Source organism: Trachinotus anak, unplaced genomic scaffold, assembly GCF_046630095.1.
Source record: "Trachinotus anak isolate AG129_WGS33_773 ecotype Australia unplaced genomic scaffold, CSIRO_AGI_Tana_v1 ptg000014l, whole genome shotgun sequence".
In the NCBI taxonomy this organism is placed as follows: domain Eukaryota; kingdom Metazoa; phylum Chordata; class Actinopteri; order Carangiformes; family Carangidae; genus Trachinotus; species Trachinotus anak.
The window spans coordinates 2,846,629-2,862,050 of NW_027273865.1; the positions used below are offsets into that span (position 1 = coordinate 2,846,629).

Below are 15,422 nucleotides of genomic sequence, written 5' to 3' on the forward strand. Positions count from 1 at the left end.
GAAATGCAACAATATACACAATAAAAAAATAAAAACAATATAAAAACACCAAATATAATTTTTAAAAAAATAGAGCACAAAAAGAACATCAAACATTAAAAACACACTCCTATAAAGTGACAATGTACATGTGCCAATTAAGCAGGGTTATTGCACATGGGATGAAGGAGTTTTGAGTGGTATTGCACCTGGACCCAACTATGAATCCCCAGCTTTCAGACAAGACATCTTCGGAAATTGGTGTGGCACTATTATGGTTCACTTGCTGTCAATGCACTGCTCTTCACTTTCTCCGTGGCGCATAAGCTTACAATATATAATAAATATAATAAATACTTCTGCCTGAGACATCTGAAGTCCTGGTCATCATGTCTTCATCAGCTCAAAACAATTTCCATCACATCAAGTGTCTACGGATGAGCGCCAGTGTTAGCTAGTTTCTACCTATAGCCTTAAATTATAGTTTAGCTAACTACTCTTAGATAGCTGACAGCGCTTGACCCCTTTAACCGTCCTTGTATAATTCGCATTGTGCTTGCAGTCCTGTTCCAGTCGGTGACTCCGGACCGTGGTTTATAGAGTTGTTTTCTTTCCACTGATCCACCGCGGGTTTTACCTCCGTTTCACTGCGCGACAGGAAGTTGGCTTGAAAACAATGACGGAAACTGAATTTATCCTAAAATGGATTAAAATTTAAAAGCATTATTGTGGTTTTCAAGTAGGAGACTCTTCAGATGATGTCTAACACGGCAAGGAGCGGAGATATCATCCATCTGAACGTCGGAGGAAAGAGGTGAGAAACCGGAGGATGTTCGGGGAGGGTCGGCTAACCGCGGCTAGCCATCGGGAACACTGCTAACACAGAGGCGCCCATTATCGGACAGGTTCATGTCCCATCAGGTCACCCATGTTTTTTCTTGAGGAAAATTGCTGGAAGTCTACGGCAAAGCCTTTGGCGATTGGTTGCCTTAATCACCAGCTGAACTCAAACAAACTCGACTTTAGTTTTTTTTCCACCAAAATCTGACGATCGTGTCCACCGGTTGGCAGTTCATTGTGATATTTTTTTCCCAGCCCGATATTCATATCATTGTTAACTGACTGTCCGGTCTCATGACGATGATCTTCGCAGACACTCATTACCGGGAGCAAAGCAAACCTAACGTAGAGTAAGAGGAGAGAGAAAAGTAAGAGTGAAATTACGTTTGTGTGATGCTCAAGTTAATGGGCTGCCCTGTGTCCAACGATGGAACATAGGGCAGACAGTCTACATAACCAAACGGTGAATAAAAGTGTTTCAGTTGTTTTAAAAAGAGTTTTGTATGCGATAATCAAACAGCTTAGTATGAAGAGGTTGATGAATGGCCCTGTCCGATAATGGAACTCGTAATATTTGGCTGACAATGTCACAGTAACAGGATTTAGCATCTCGTATTTCTCCTTGTTCCGTTTTTTAAAACAGCTGTGGTTCAGCGATCAGTTTATTTATCTGGTCACTTAAATGATAAACTATCGAGTCTAAAATTTAGAAACAAGTCAACTCTAATGTGACAAAGGCAGTGACCATAGGGTGAAGTGAACACATCCAGGAAGAAATGAATTCAGTTCGCAGAGTTATGAGAGCAGTATTTCACCTGGCAGGTATGGCAGCTGTGTACTGTGGAAAAGTTTTAGGCACATCGAGTTAAGTGAGGATGCGTTTTATTTGTTTATTTTTTTTATTATTTTATTTACTTAATTCAAAGTGAACAACTTTGCTGATTTTAAAGTGAAGAGAAGTGGTTTCCACATAAACTGAGAGTAGAATATTTCCACCGCCATGCTTAACAGCCGAGGGATAGAAATGGGCAGAGATTAAAAACATACAGAAACATTACACCCACAGTGGCAGAGATTATGGGATGGAGAGCTTTCAAATAAAGGCATTTATAATCGGTCCATCAAGAAGTTAGCGTGGGAAGGTGATGTTAGACTTGGATTAGAAGGATGAGATGTGGATATACAAAAGTAAATTCATCTGTGAACATCATGGGAAAGCATCCGGATGGAAACTGTGACCTCAGGAACCAAACAGAGAATATGGATCATGCTAGTTTTGTTTGTTTGAAATATTGAAATCAGAGACAGTGAGAAATTAGCTGGAATTTCACATGGACTTTAAAACATATTTTATCAAACAGTTTTTACATTGTACAACAGTAGATGGCAATATAGTCCACTTATTTGCAATTTGCCATTAAAGTAAAAGAGGAAGAGGAGTTAATGGGGTGATGTTTGTGTGTGTTTTCAGGTTCAGCACCTCCCGACAGACCCTGACCTGGGTTCCTGACTCATTTTTCTCCAGGTTAGTCAGCAAAAATCATGCACACACACATACCATATGCCGCCAACCCAGAGTCATTTTCAGAACCAAACTCCATTTAATATAATGGGAATTTTATGTTGCCTTGCTAACTGGAAAACACAACAGTGATTCAAAAATGTAAATTAAGATGTTTATGAATAAGAATGTTCTGCTGGTAATTTCAGCATAGAAATAACTGCACTTGAACTGTGCTTCAACTGGAGATTTTTATTTTTAAAAAAGGATATCATCCACTGAATGTGAGTTAGAGCCCTTCTAAGGGTAAATTAATCACTGTAAAGGTCAATTGTTGATCGAAAGAAAAAATATTCAATAGTCATGCAACTATTATTGTAATTATTGATTGTTTCAGTCATTTTCCAAGCAATCTACTTGTTTTACCATGTATGATCATATATGAAGCATTGTTTGGTTTTGGACGGCTGGTTGGCTAAAACAAGGAATTTAAAGACATCACTTTGGGCTCTGGGAAGTTATGAGCGTTTTTTTCATTACCTCAGAGATTAAAAGATTTATCAAGAAAAGAATCAGCAGATTAATCATTAGTGAAAATAACCATTAGTTGCAGCCTGCTCGGGTTATCTTGACTTCATGCTCGAAGGAAGGTGTGGTCGCCCGTAAACCAGATGATTTGGACGTGCAGTTTGAGAGGCTTTTCTGCAGAGTAATGTCCAGTAAAATGACAGTGTCAGTGTCTGCTGTGTATTTGTGCTGTTGACAGCTAGATGTCTGTGTTCTGTTTTTTCTTCAGTATGTTGAGTGGTCGGATCTCGACTCTGAAGGATGAAACTGGGGCTGTAAGTACAGTTGTCTGTTCATTTAGTGACATGATGATCAAATCCTAGTGTTGTTATCATCACTACACTGGAGGGTAATGGAGGTCCTGTATGTTGTAATAACGGTACGTGTGTCCCTCCTCTCTCGCCGTAGATCTTCATTGACAGGGACCCCTCTCTGTTTGCTCCCATCCTCAACTTCCTGCGGACCAAAGAGCTTCACCCCCGTTCCATCAACGTGCACATGCTCATTCACGAGGCCGAGTTCTATGGCATCACACCGCTGGGTGAGAGTCAGTCAGTGAGAGTGTTAGGGACATGATGAGACGGAGAGACAGAAGGAAGCTGCTGTATGGCAGTAAAGGGTTCACAGGATTTTACATTAATGTGATACTGTACCTTGACTTGTCGAGTATTTATTTATTGTATTTATGTTTTATTTTGTAGCAGGAATTCCACTTTATTCAAAACACTGCAGTGAATTTATAATTGAACTGTCTCTTACAGTCTCTCAGTATTGTGCTGAGTAACAGCAGATGGCAGTAACATGCCAAGAAAGACTGGGAGGAAGACTCTTAGCCAGCAATCATGGATGTCAAAGTTATTTCAAAAGTCAGCTTTGCAGGAACCTCATTCCGCACATCTGTTAGACCTCCAGGATCCCCACTGTGTGTTTTTCGGATGTAAATTGAAACTTCTTTCACACTGTGACACCTCTGACCTGCCTCTGATTCTCACCTGCTGTTCAGCTGTGTTTTCTGTCATCATGTCTAATGAGATCTCTGTGTCTGTAACAGTACGGAAGCTGCAGCTGTGTGACGAGCTGGACCGATCTTCCTGTGGAAACGTGTTGTTCAACGGCTACCTGCCTCCACCAGGTACACCATCCTGTCCTCACAGCACACCTGATCCACCTGAGACGTGTCAGAGAAAACACTGGCTTTAATGAGTCTAACAAACTGAAGCAGGATGAAGCTGTTCCTTCGCGACAGACTGAGTGTCCTCTCTTTAACGAGCTCCAGGCTAGAATTTCCTAATGATGAAGTCTCAGCTGATTGGTCACCTCGCTGAGGGCCACTCTACCACAGGGTCCCTTAATTATTTCTGTTTCAGTTTCTGCTTCATTTCCTGTGTGTGTCGTCCCAGTGTACCCAGCGAAGCGTCGTAATCGTCACAGCGTGGCGGGGTCGCAGCTCATGGGGGGCCGAGTCATGCCTGTAGAGAGAGCTCCGGTCAGACGCAGCAACACCATGCCCCCTAACCTGGGGAACTCTGGGATACTGGGCAGGGCCATCATAGAAGAGAGGCCGTCTGGAGGTAAACACACACACTCACACTCACACTCAGAGAGAGACTAGGATTCAAAATGAAGTCTTGTAAAACATCAGCAGATTTTATGTTTTTCTGGGGGAGTGTTTGATCCAATTCAATGTTTTGAATGTGTGTCTGTGTCTGTGTCTGTGTCTGTGTCTGTGTGCGCGTGTGTGTGCGCGCGTGTGTGCGCGCGTGTGTGCGCGCGTGTGTGCGCGCGTGTGTGCGCATGCTCAGGTCAGTCATCAGATTCTGGTATGGTTCGGATCATCTGTGGTCATCATAACTGGATCGCTGTGGCCTACGCACAGTTTGTCGTCTGCTACAGGTAAAGAGTTTTGTTACCAGCCATGTTTTCACCATGTCAGTCTGTGTGTTGGCAACATGTGGTCCCACAGACACCTACTGCAGCAGGAAGTAACACAGAGGTGGTTTTGACTGTGGCAGGTGTCTGTCTGGTGCGGACAGTCAGGTGTGCAGTACAGGTCTGTCCAACCTGGTCATGGCGTCAGAGCTGCTGTGATCTTGTCACCAGTTGGTCTCTGTTGTCATGAATTACTGGTTGATGGTGGAGCTCATCTGACTGGTTAGTTTGTCACTGAATCTCCAACATGACAGAGATTTAACCTGTAACACTGTTTATAGTAAAACACCTGGAGCTTTTCTGAAATGTTATTTTGCACTGCATGTGTCTCCTTCAGGATGTGATTGGATATAATTTGGTGAAAAATGTTTCTGGAGACATTGTGCTTTGTGAAGGAGGAGTGTTATAAATCAACTGTGTCTGTTCCTGCAAGTGTGTTTTTAAGTGTGTCTTTTTAATATTTATCAGTTATTGATGCAGATTAGGATGATTTAAAATAATTGATTAATTTGAATGTCATTAAATTGTGGGCTTAGTATGTTTTCTGTGGGGACATTGGAGATACTGGGTCACCAGTGGGCCACCACAGTTTTACATGTTATCTAAAGGGTCAGTCCAATAGGTACATTCAGACTCCACTGGAACAACAAGTTAGAGTAGGGAGGGGGGCAGGGGCCTGAAAAGCACCAGGATGAGCCTAGATTTCATCTTAAACCTCTGCGTCTCTTTCTTTTCTCTCCGTCAGGGTGAAGGAGTCGACCGGATGGCAGCAGGTCTTCACCTCTCCTCGTCTGGACTGGGTGATTGACAGGGTCGCACTCAACGCCAAGGTGATGGGTGGCTCACTGGGGGACAATGACAAGATGGTGGCAGTTGCCTCTGCAACAGAGATCATCCTGTGGGCCATCTGTCCAGACGGCAATGGAAATGAGATTGGTACGACAGCTAATTATGAGAATGAGAAATGATCATGTAACTTAAACAGGTAAACTTGGTTTGACAGCAGAGACTTTGGATTTATATTTATAGTACTTTGCATACAGAATAAACAAAATTAATTAACATTATCCCAACATTAATTAAGTGTGTGTGTGTGTGTGTGTGTGTGTGTGTGTGTGTGTGTGTGTGTGTGTGTGTGTGTGTGTATGTGTGTGTGTTACTGTGTGAAACCAAAATTTGTATTAGCAGGAATTCAGCAGGTAAACTATTCAGAGATGTACATAAATGTTTCCAGAATTTAAAACTTTATTCACAGGGACAAAACAATAGAGTCAGTTTGTAAATTGTTTCAGCAAAGCTCTGTGTGACACCTTTTTAAAAATCTCTCTGAAGAGACAAATCTGGTTTACAAAGCTGATCCAGTGGCACAGAAAACGCTTGTGTCTTTGTCCCGCAGGTGTCTTCAGTCTGAACGTGCCGGTGGAGGCGCTCTTCTTCGTTGGTAACCAGCTGATCGCCACCAGCCACACGGGGAAGGTTGGAGTGTGGAATGCCGTCACCAAACACTGGCAGGTGGGTGGAGACAGCTGAATCAGTCTTTACACCGTGTTCGCATCGGCAGCGTGTCTGCTGCATCACTGCTGCATCACTGCAGCTCAAGTTTGTTTGCAGGAGACTTGAATGTTGCATTTTTGTTTTTGACAGAAAATGTATCTAAAACTCCACTGTCTCCACATGCAGCTTCCAAAATGGTTAAAAAAAATATTAATATTTGTTCATGTCTGTGACATGTTCAGATTCAGCCGAGACACAGAGACTATAGTGGAAGGTGTCCGTTTAGTGTAATGTCGTTGGTGTGATGTCACTATGACATCAACAGGTCTTTTCTCTGTCTGTTTTTGCTGGGAGACGTGAGCATGAAAAATGGTTGAGACACTGAATTTGTGGATCACTCTACGAGCACAAGTCTGGCTCTAATCTGTTGACATGGCACTGAAATGAAAACAAGACATCATGCACATGTGACACATCCAGTGTGTTCCTGGTTTGAGTTCAAGATTCACTCTCGCTGCAGAAGGTCTTTGAGGAAGCTTTCTAAAATAAAGCCATGAATAGTTGAGGTGTTGGTTGGTTGTTCCACGGTCACCAGCATCATGTTCTCTGTCGTCTCTGTGCAGAACCAGGATGTGGTTCCCATCAGCAGCTATGACACCGCCGGCTCCTTCCTCATCCTCGGCTGCAACAACGGATCCATCTACTACATAGGTGAGAAACTCTGCTGTGACGGCTTCCTGCTGAAGTGTGTGATACAGGAAGTTCATGAGGTTCAGTGCACAGACCGTCTGACTCCAGCAGGGAGAGAGACAGAGGACAGACAGTCTGTTTGGGTTTGTAGGATGTGAATGTTTATTTACAGCCCTTTGAATCTTGTATCTGTTAGTCTGATGGTTTTCAGCAGTCCAGCTCTATGGGTGGAATGATCAGTCGGTCCGTCCTTCAGTTCAGACTAAAATATCTCAACAACTGTTGGATGGATTACAGTGAAGTTTTGTTGAGGCCTTCATGTCCCCAGAGGACGAATCCTGCTGACTGTACTGTCCTCTGACTTTTCCTGTTGCTGTCTAATCTATGAAAAGTAAAAAAAAATGATGAAAAAGGTCTGAAATGACATTGTCAGGTTTACACACAGAATATATTTATACTGATATAAAACAGAGAAAAGCAAAAAATCATCTGCTTTGAGAAGCTGAAACCAGAGATTGTCTGGCATCATGTTTTGTGTGAAATGTGTCGACACTGGCTGTACTGGTTGGATCTAGCTCACAGCTGTACAGCCTTACAGAGCTGCTGGCAGGACTTTACAGTGTGACTGAGTGAGCAGCTGATTGTTTGTTAACTGCAGATGATATGAATAAAGATGTGTTTGAAGAGAGGACCACTGCAGTTATTGATGTCCCTGTGTTGTTGTTGTTTGTCAGACGTTCAGAAGTTTCCTCTGAGGATGAAGGACAACGATCTGCTGGTGACAGAGCTGTACAGAGACCCGACGGAGGACGCCATCACTGCTCTCAGTGTCTACCTCACCCCCAAAACCAGTGAGGAAGTTTAACACTGCTGCTGCTTTTCTCACACTACTGTTCACAGCTGATCAGGTCATCAAAATATGCATGAAATCACAACAGTAACATAAATGTGATAAGATGTATCACAACAAATCATTATAAATGAAGCCAACATGGTCTGACCTACAGATCAGGCCTGTAACATGGCACAAGTCTGAATCAAATCAGATCAACATAAGGGCTGCAGCAGAGATGCAGTGTAATGAACTTATCTCTCAGTTATCATCTCTGCTGCACAAAGAAAATGAAATCAGTTTTAAAATGGTGTGAACACTGTCAATCAGCTGAGTTTCCTCTTGCATCTGATTTGTCTGTAAAACAGTTTTTCCTCCTGTGCTGCAATTAGGACAATAGAGATGAATAAAAAAAACAAGTACAATTACAATAATAATCAGCAGCATGAGCATGAATGAATATAGAGTCAGAATTAATCAGAATTAAACAAGTCTCAACATCAGTCTGCTCCTGTACCTGATTCTGAGCAGAATTCACTCTATAATAACGTTAAATGATGAATCTATTGAGGAAATGAATCACTGGATGAACTGGACGACCGTCTCTCACACTCACCACTGATTCCAGGTGACAGTGGGAACTGGATCGAGATTGCGTACGGGACCAGCTCTGGGACAGTTCGAGTCATCGTCCAGCACCCGGAGACTGTTGGCTCGGGGCCTCAGCTCTTCCAGACCTTCTCTGTCCACCGCAGCCCTGTTACCAAGATCATGCTGTCTGAGAAACACCTGATCTCAGGTACGAGTCTGAGAAACACCAGAGTGTAACACACACTCAGGTCTGTCATCATCAGTGTTTCTCCTGATTGTCTTGTTTGTCGTCTTTCAGTTTGTGCAGACAACAACCACGTCCGGACGTGGACGGTGACCCGGTTCAGAGGGATGATCTCCACCCAGCCGGGATCCACACCGCTTACCTCCTTCAAGATCCTCAGCCTGGACGACGTAGACGGACACGGAGGCTGCAGTGCTGGGACAGAGATAGGTAACGCACAAATACACACATTATTTAAAGTTTCAGGTGTCATCCAAACTGCTAAAAGGTCCAGTTAACACTTTCCTCGCAGTTTTCCTACATTGTTTTGAAGCAGTATTATAAAAAACATGTTTATATTCAGTCACCACTGCTGAAATCATTTCTCTGGAGTCAGAGAAGTGGAGTGTTGGACAAACCATCATCTCCACAGTCATGTGTTTGGCTGCTGAGCTGACGGGGCGACTTCAAAATTTGGTCGTTAGAAGTAAATGATCATATTTCTCCACAGTTCTGCAGCCGCTGGTTTATTGTGACCAGGTTTCAGTGACTCATCTTCTCAGATCCAGGACCTGCTACAGCACAGAAATGCGTTGTGAATTACTCAGAGCAAAAACTTCCAAAGTCTTTTAATTAAGTTTAAGATTAAGTAATTATTGGATGTGTTTACAAATAATAGCCGGTTAAAAAATGAGTTACACAAAGTGCCAGTCTCTAATCTGTTTCAGTACTGGTCACAAAATCCAAGTAAATAAAGTATTTGAGCTGTAAATGAAATAAACAAATTTCATTTATGATGGCGTCACTTAGAAAGTCCTCAACTAAAAGCAGATCTGTGTGACTGGAGCAGAACACAGAGGGAAGAGAGAGGATGTGACACGTTGTGATTTGGCAGAACTGACCCTTTAAATTAATTTTCTCCTGAAGATAATCAGCTTCTCGTCCGCTGTAAGGCAGGTTAGTCCAGCAGACGCCCCACTGTGAATCTGAGCGTGATCAAAGAGCAGTGTGTGTTAGAGGTAGAGGTCACAGGGGTCAGATGGTAACTGTGTGTGTGGTTTCAGGTCCGTATGGAGAGAGAGACGACCAGCAGGTCTTCATTCAGAGAGTCGTACCAGACACTGACAAACTGTATGTCAGACTGTCATCCAATGGGAAGAGGTGAGTGACACGTTGATCTGGAGGTCAGAGGTCAGAGTTTTACAGATGTGCTGCTCATACAGATGTAACAGATGCTTTGTGACTTTACCTGGATGAATGTTTTATTTCACTTTTCCTGACCATCAGAGACGGTATGTAACACCTGGATATACAGGAGGGCGGGACATGATACCAACAAGTCCTCCTCCTCACCAGACTGTGATCAACAGTTGTGTTGTTTTCAGATGAAAAGAGGAAGAGGAAGTGATGTAGTGACAGCAAAACTGTCCTTCCCTCTCTTTCTCAGTTTGTCCCCATCTTTGTGCTTTGCTACCTGTTTCTAAGAAAAACTACTTTTGCCGTGGGTTGACGCAAAGTTAGTAACAAATGAAATTCATCATTAAATTTAAACTTTTTGTGAATAAGCAATAAATACATGCCTTTATAGAACGAGCTGCTCTGGCAGAAACAGACCCAGAGAGTAAAGAGGGTGGAGGAGAAAAGTGATGAGCCAGATGTTACACTCTGCTCTGCGTGTGTGGCTGTCTGTGTGTGTCAGGGTGTGCGAGGTGCGCTCGGTGGATGGCACCTCCATCACAGCCTTCATGGTCCACGAGTGCGAAGGCTCAAGTCGCATCGGCTCTCGGCCACGGCGCTACCTGTTCAGTGGCCACAGCAACGGCAGCATCCAGATGTGGGACCTGACCACCGCCATGGAGATCGCCGGCAAGGTCGACATCAGAGGTCAGACTGCTCTGCTGATAAAACGTTATTGTTCACTGATGTCACCACAGAGGACAGGTTTTTAAACCAGTGTGGCCCCTGTTAACAAGGTCTGTTCATGTGGGGGGTGTGTTCTGTGATTGGTCCGTCATCTGTGTGTGTGACTGTTGTGATTGGTTGTCTCGCAGCACTGGGCGGGCCAACAGAGGAGGAGCTGCTGGAGCTGCTGGACCAGTGTGACCTGGCTCTGACCAGAACACCTGACAGCACACCTAGAGCCTCTACCTGCAGGTACACACACACACAGACACACACACACACAGGACGACCCTCTTTATCTTATATAGGTTTTACTTGATATGTTAAATAGTTAAAGGTCTGGGTTTTTGCCAGAAGACGTGTCTCCTCTCAGTCTTCTACAGAGACCTGGACGTCAGTGTCCCCCACAGACAGGAGAGTTTTCTGTAGTAACATCATGAGTTGTTTAATGGTGGACAGTCATAAACGTCATACAACTGATACCACGTCTGGTTTTTGAAGAGCGATTCCAGCGTCAACAGGTTGATACCAGATTTAGTTTCTCTGTGTTGGTGTCACTTCAGAGCAGATCTGTCTGTGAGAACACTATTTTGTTGTCATGAAAACAAAAATGTGCACCAACCCTTTGCTTCACAACTGCTGTTGTGATCAGATCAGGTGTAATGAAGGGACTGTACACATAGTTAACTAGTTAACTCTCTCTGTCTCTCTCTGTTTCTATTGCATTGGAAAAAGGCAGAAATGCCCCAGAAATAACATTAAAAACATAAATGCAGTGATGTTTGCAGGGAAGAGGAGCGCTGTCATCCATTTAGCACTTTTTACAAAATGCGGCATGAATGAATGAAGCCACTTGTAGTTCTGCTTCACCTGCAACACACATGCTGCAGCTGGGAATCAAACCCAGGCCTCAGATCGCAGGTATAAACTCTGCCTTCCTGAACATCATTACTAACCTTTCAAATCATTTGTGCTCATTAAAATGTGTTAAGATGTAGCCTGTTGATGATGCATGAAAATACATGTCAAGCTTTTAATGATAAAAAGTATCAGTATTGATATCAGTGATTCTGGCCCTGCTTTACTTGGTATCGGATCAAAAGATATTTTCTGGTATGGCCCGCCCCTCATAGACACTGAGGCTTCACAGTGAGTTTCGTTTGGGACTTTATGGAGCTCCTGATCTTTACATACTTGAAAATGTGTTTCCTGGAAGGTGTTGGCAGGATATTCAGAGAACCTTCATCGTACAGGTGTTTAAATCCACCTGTACTGATGGTCCCACAGCACACCTCCGTGGTGTGACACTGTCGTTTCTGCAAAGATGTTAGAAATATGAAAGTTTGATAAGTCTGTGCTTCATCACCTAAGATCCCCGAGGGTTGTTGTTGAGGTTGCTGCTGTTGTTGTTGTTGTTGTTGTTGAATCTTTTGACTTCCTGTCTTTCAGTCTTCACTCTCAGCTGAGTGACGGCTTCAGGTCAGAGCGTCTCCACTCTGCAGGAGGAGGACGAGGAGCCGGAGCTTCAGGTTCATTGGCTTCGCTGTGCGGCAGCCTCCCCCGACAGGCTCCACACCCTATGCTGCTAACCAAACCTGTCCGAGAACCAAGCCTCTCAGCTGGGCCCGCAGCCGGACCGCAGACCCTCACTGTCCCTGGCCCCCACACCCACACCCATGGCTCCACCTCCAGCCCCAACCAGACCACCAGCCCCCACCGACACCTGGACCGGGACAGAGAGTGGGGGTCTGTCCGCAGGGGAAGCTTCGTGGAGCGCTGCCAGGAGCTCGCTAAGGGTTCAGAGGCAGCTGGGGGCTCTGGGTTCGGGGTCCTGACGGGGTCGGAGGGCATCAGGCGGAGCTTAGCTGTGTGCAGCGAGTTAGAGGCCAGATTCAGCCTCAGGACCCCCACCACCTTCTCTGTATCCCCCAATGCTCGCCATTCACCTGGAACACCTTCATCACTGTCATCATCTCCATTATCCTCATCTTCATCACAACGCAGGGCCACGCCTACTTCCCCAACAAGCCCCGCCCCATCAGTGGTAAGCCCGACCCGGTCTCAGACCCCCATCTCACCTCGCCGCAGCGCTGCAGCATCTCCTGCTGATGTCCCAGCATCACCTGAGAGCCCCACGAGTCCAGATAGCCCCGCCACCGCCGCCCCCACCAGCCCCAAACCACACATGAACGAGACCAGCTTCTGACTGGCTGCTCTGAATGACAATCAGACGCTCACAGGGAATCAGAGGAAAACTGCAAAACTGAAATACGTCCTGTCAGAGCAGATGAGTCGGTCCTCAGAGCTGGAACATGTTCCTGTCGTCACATGATGTGAGAGGAAACATGCAGCAGGTCTGAGTGAGCGGCCAATCAGCTGTCAATAGAGTCCTGTTGCCATGGTTGTCACATGCTAGATGGCTGTTTCTTAGTTTCCAAAATGACATCAGAAAAAAATCTAAGCCGTCAGAAAAAAACACCGGAAAGTCTCTGAACTGATTCACTGAAGCTGCACTGCACTGCAATAAAGACACAGTCCTGTTGTTGTGTCACGTTAGTTCAGGTGTCGGTCTGTGTCCTGATCTGTGTTTCGTCTGGTGATGTTTACTCTCCAGTAACTGCAGCGGGACGTGTGTCACATCAGGTCAAATGGGTTTTTTTCTGCACTGAGAGTAAAGTGAATCTACAGTCTTCGTCCAGAAACGAGAAGCTGCTGTTTCTGTTTCTGTCTGAAATCAAAGATCCACTGTCTCAAACTAGCTGAGTGTCGATAGTAGACTGGTGTTAAATCTCTGCTGTGTGGGAACAGACTCAGAGCAGCTGGTGAACACAGAGCAGCTGAAGAGCTGGTGGAGGCCAAACCCAGAGACTGATCCTGTGGCTCGGTGTCCTCAGCCCTGAGACAGGAGTCATCACTGCAGCTTCAACTGCTCTGTTAGTCTTTGTAGTGTTTTCTAACCAACAGACGAGTTTTCTAATCACAGCCTTTTCTATCAGTTTCTCTTCTGACTGATTTTAAACAAACGTTTTTATAGAAGTTTTATATTTTACATTTGTATGTTTGAAATCCTGTGTTTGGGGTAGTTCAGTAAACCTGAACATCTCACCGTCAACGTGTTCTTAAATTTCCGTTTACTCTGACAAATTCTCCTCAGTTGAGCAGTCTGACACTTTATTCTACAGCTTGGTATTTTCCTAATAATTCTTTTTTTTTTTTTTTTAATCACCTTCCTTCCTAGAACTGCACCATTTAAACCCCAACAACATTAATTAATTATTTAAAACTTAAGCCTTTATATATTATTTGAATTGTTTCATATCTTTACTTGTTGACTCTCAGTCATAGACATTAATTATTTGGTAATGTGCAGCATCAGTTGAAAGTAACTAAGTACATTTACTCTAAGTACTGCACTTAAGTACAGTTCTGATGTACTTGTACTTTACTTGAGCATTTGTATTTTCCTCTTCATATAAATACTGTACTCTTTACTCCACGACAGTTAACAGACAGCTGCAGTAACTTGACAGATTAATAATATAAGTAATAATCAACAAATAAATTATGATGTATTATAATTATGAAGAAAAGACTGTTGATCCTGGGAGGAAATTCAGAAACTTCCTAGCAGAATATAAAGTGAATATAATCAGCTAAGGTGATTAAACATAATGAGCATGTTTGATATGTTAGTATTGTATCATATCTGATTTATTTCGATGCAAAAACTTTTGGGCTTTTAAGTTACATTTTAAAAATGTAGCAGAATATTTCTACTCTGTTGTATTGAAGTTTCCTCAGCAGCTTCACAGTGTTAGATGTTGTGTGTTGCTGCTGCTGCTGCAGGACGATGACCATCAGCTCAGACTGTCAGTGATGATCAGTCCACCAGGTTTTCTGCCTCTGGTTCTGCTCCAGGTTGTGTTAATTTAATTCATGACATCCTTAAGAATAGTTGTGAGATGCAGCTGGGAAGGACTGAAAAAAACCTGGTATAATAGTATATAATTCTAGGTCATTTCCATCATACTTCCATAATTGTGAAACAGCTGTTAAATTACTTTCTGAGTGATTAACTTGGAGAACCTGCAGAAACCCTGAGTTAGCTTCACGCCAGATTCATTCTTTCCTGGAAACCTCCACAGGAATTATTGGGAGTTTTAGGATTATAAGGAAAATATGGAGTGTTAAAGTGTTCAGACATGTTTTGTTTCGTCCACTGTTTTAATTTGTTGTACTTCCTGTTGAAACAGTCTCAGCTGTCATCCACCTTCTGTAACGTTGACGTGTCCTGTTGTTTTCCTGTCTTCCTGCTGTGAGTGACGTCAGCCTGTTTCATGCCACTGTAAACACACATTTGTCTGTTTACATGTCTGATATTTTACAGTCTGTGATGTGACGTTCAGAGCCACAGAGCTTTAAAAGCATTTGTTAAAATTAGTTTGTTGTAGAGCTGCAGCTGTAACAATGATTTTCATTATTTGTTAATCCTTTGGTTTATAAATGACAGAAAACACTGATAAATGTCTGTTTCAGTTTCATGACGTCTTCACCTGATCAGAAGAGTTGCAGGTAAACATTCTGTTATTTCAACCTGCAACATTAATCAGTCTCTGTGGCTCTGAGCTTCGTCCGTGTTTAGTTTGTTTTCTGCTCAGTGATGATTGAAAATCAGTGAACATCTCAGTGAATGTAGAGTAACAGCTGGTCTCTGATCAGCTCTGAGGTGGTTTGTAATATTTCTCTGGAAAGCTGTGAGAGATCAGACTGTTTGTACCTGTGTTTCTAACCAAATGGCTTTTCTAACAGACTTTGTATCAAAGAATAAAAGAAGTGACTCATTGACATTGATGGGAATCATTTGGAAATGATAA

The 15,422-nt window shown here is 43.5% G+C and overlaps 1 protein-coding gene across 1 annotated transcript; it reads left to right on the top strand.

Moving 5' to 3' along the window:
- Positions 1 to 614: 614 nt before the first annotated feature.
- Positions 615 to 15,395, top strand: shkbp1 (SH3KBP1 binding protein 1). Its single transcript, XM_071496400.1, has 17 exons — positions 615 to 793; positions 2,291 to 2,344; positions 3,117 to 3,162; positions 3,296 to 3,428; positions 3,939 to 4,019; positions 4,288 to 4,458; positions 4,690 to 4,780; positions 5,562 to 5,752; positions 6,213 to 6,328; positions 6,934 to 7,021; positions 7,735 to 7,851; positions 8,461 to 8,631; positions 8,722 to 8,877; positions 9,711 to 9,807; positions 10,346 to 10,530; positions 10,698 to 10,800; positions 11,998 to 15,395. Exons 1-17 carry the CDS (start codon positions 735 to 737, stop codon positions 12,752 to 12,754), a joined length of 2,616 nt encoding a protein of 871 aa, XP_071352501.1. The 5' UTR covers positions 615 to 734; the 3' UTR covers positions 12,755 to 15,395.
- Positions 15,396 to 15,422: the final 27 nt, after the last annotated feature.

Bases quoted from the DNA above. Each gene is read 5' to 3' on its own strand.
- shkbp1 (XM_071496400.1), top strand. From the start codon at position 735: ATGATGTCTAACACGGCAAGGAGCGGAGATATCATCCATCTGAACGTC. The intron at 4,020-4,287 runs GTACACCATCCT...GTGTCGTCCCAG, and splicing joins CGGCTACCTGCCTCCACCAG to TGTACCCAGCGAAGCGTCGT. The intron at 10,531-10,697 runs GTCAGACTGCTC...GTTGTCTCGCAG, and splicing joins CGGCAAGGTCGACATCAGAG to CACTGGGCGGGCCAACAGAG.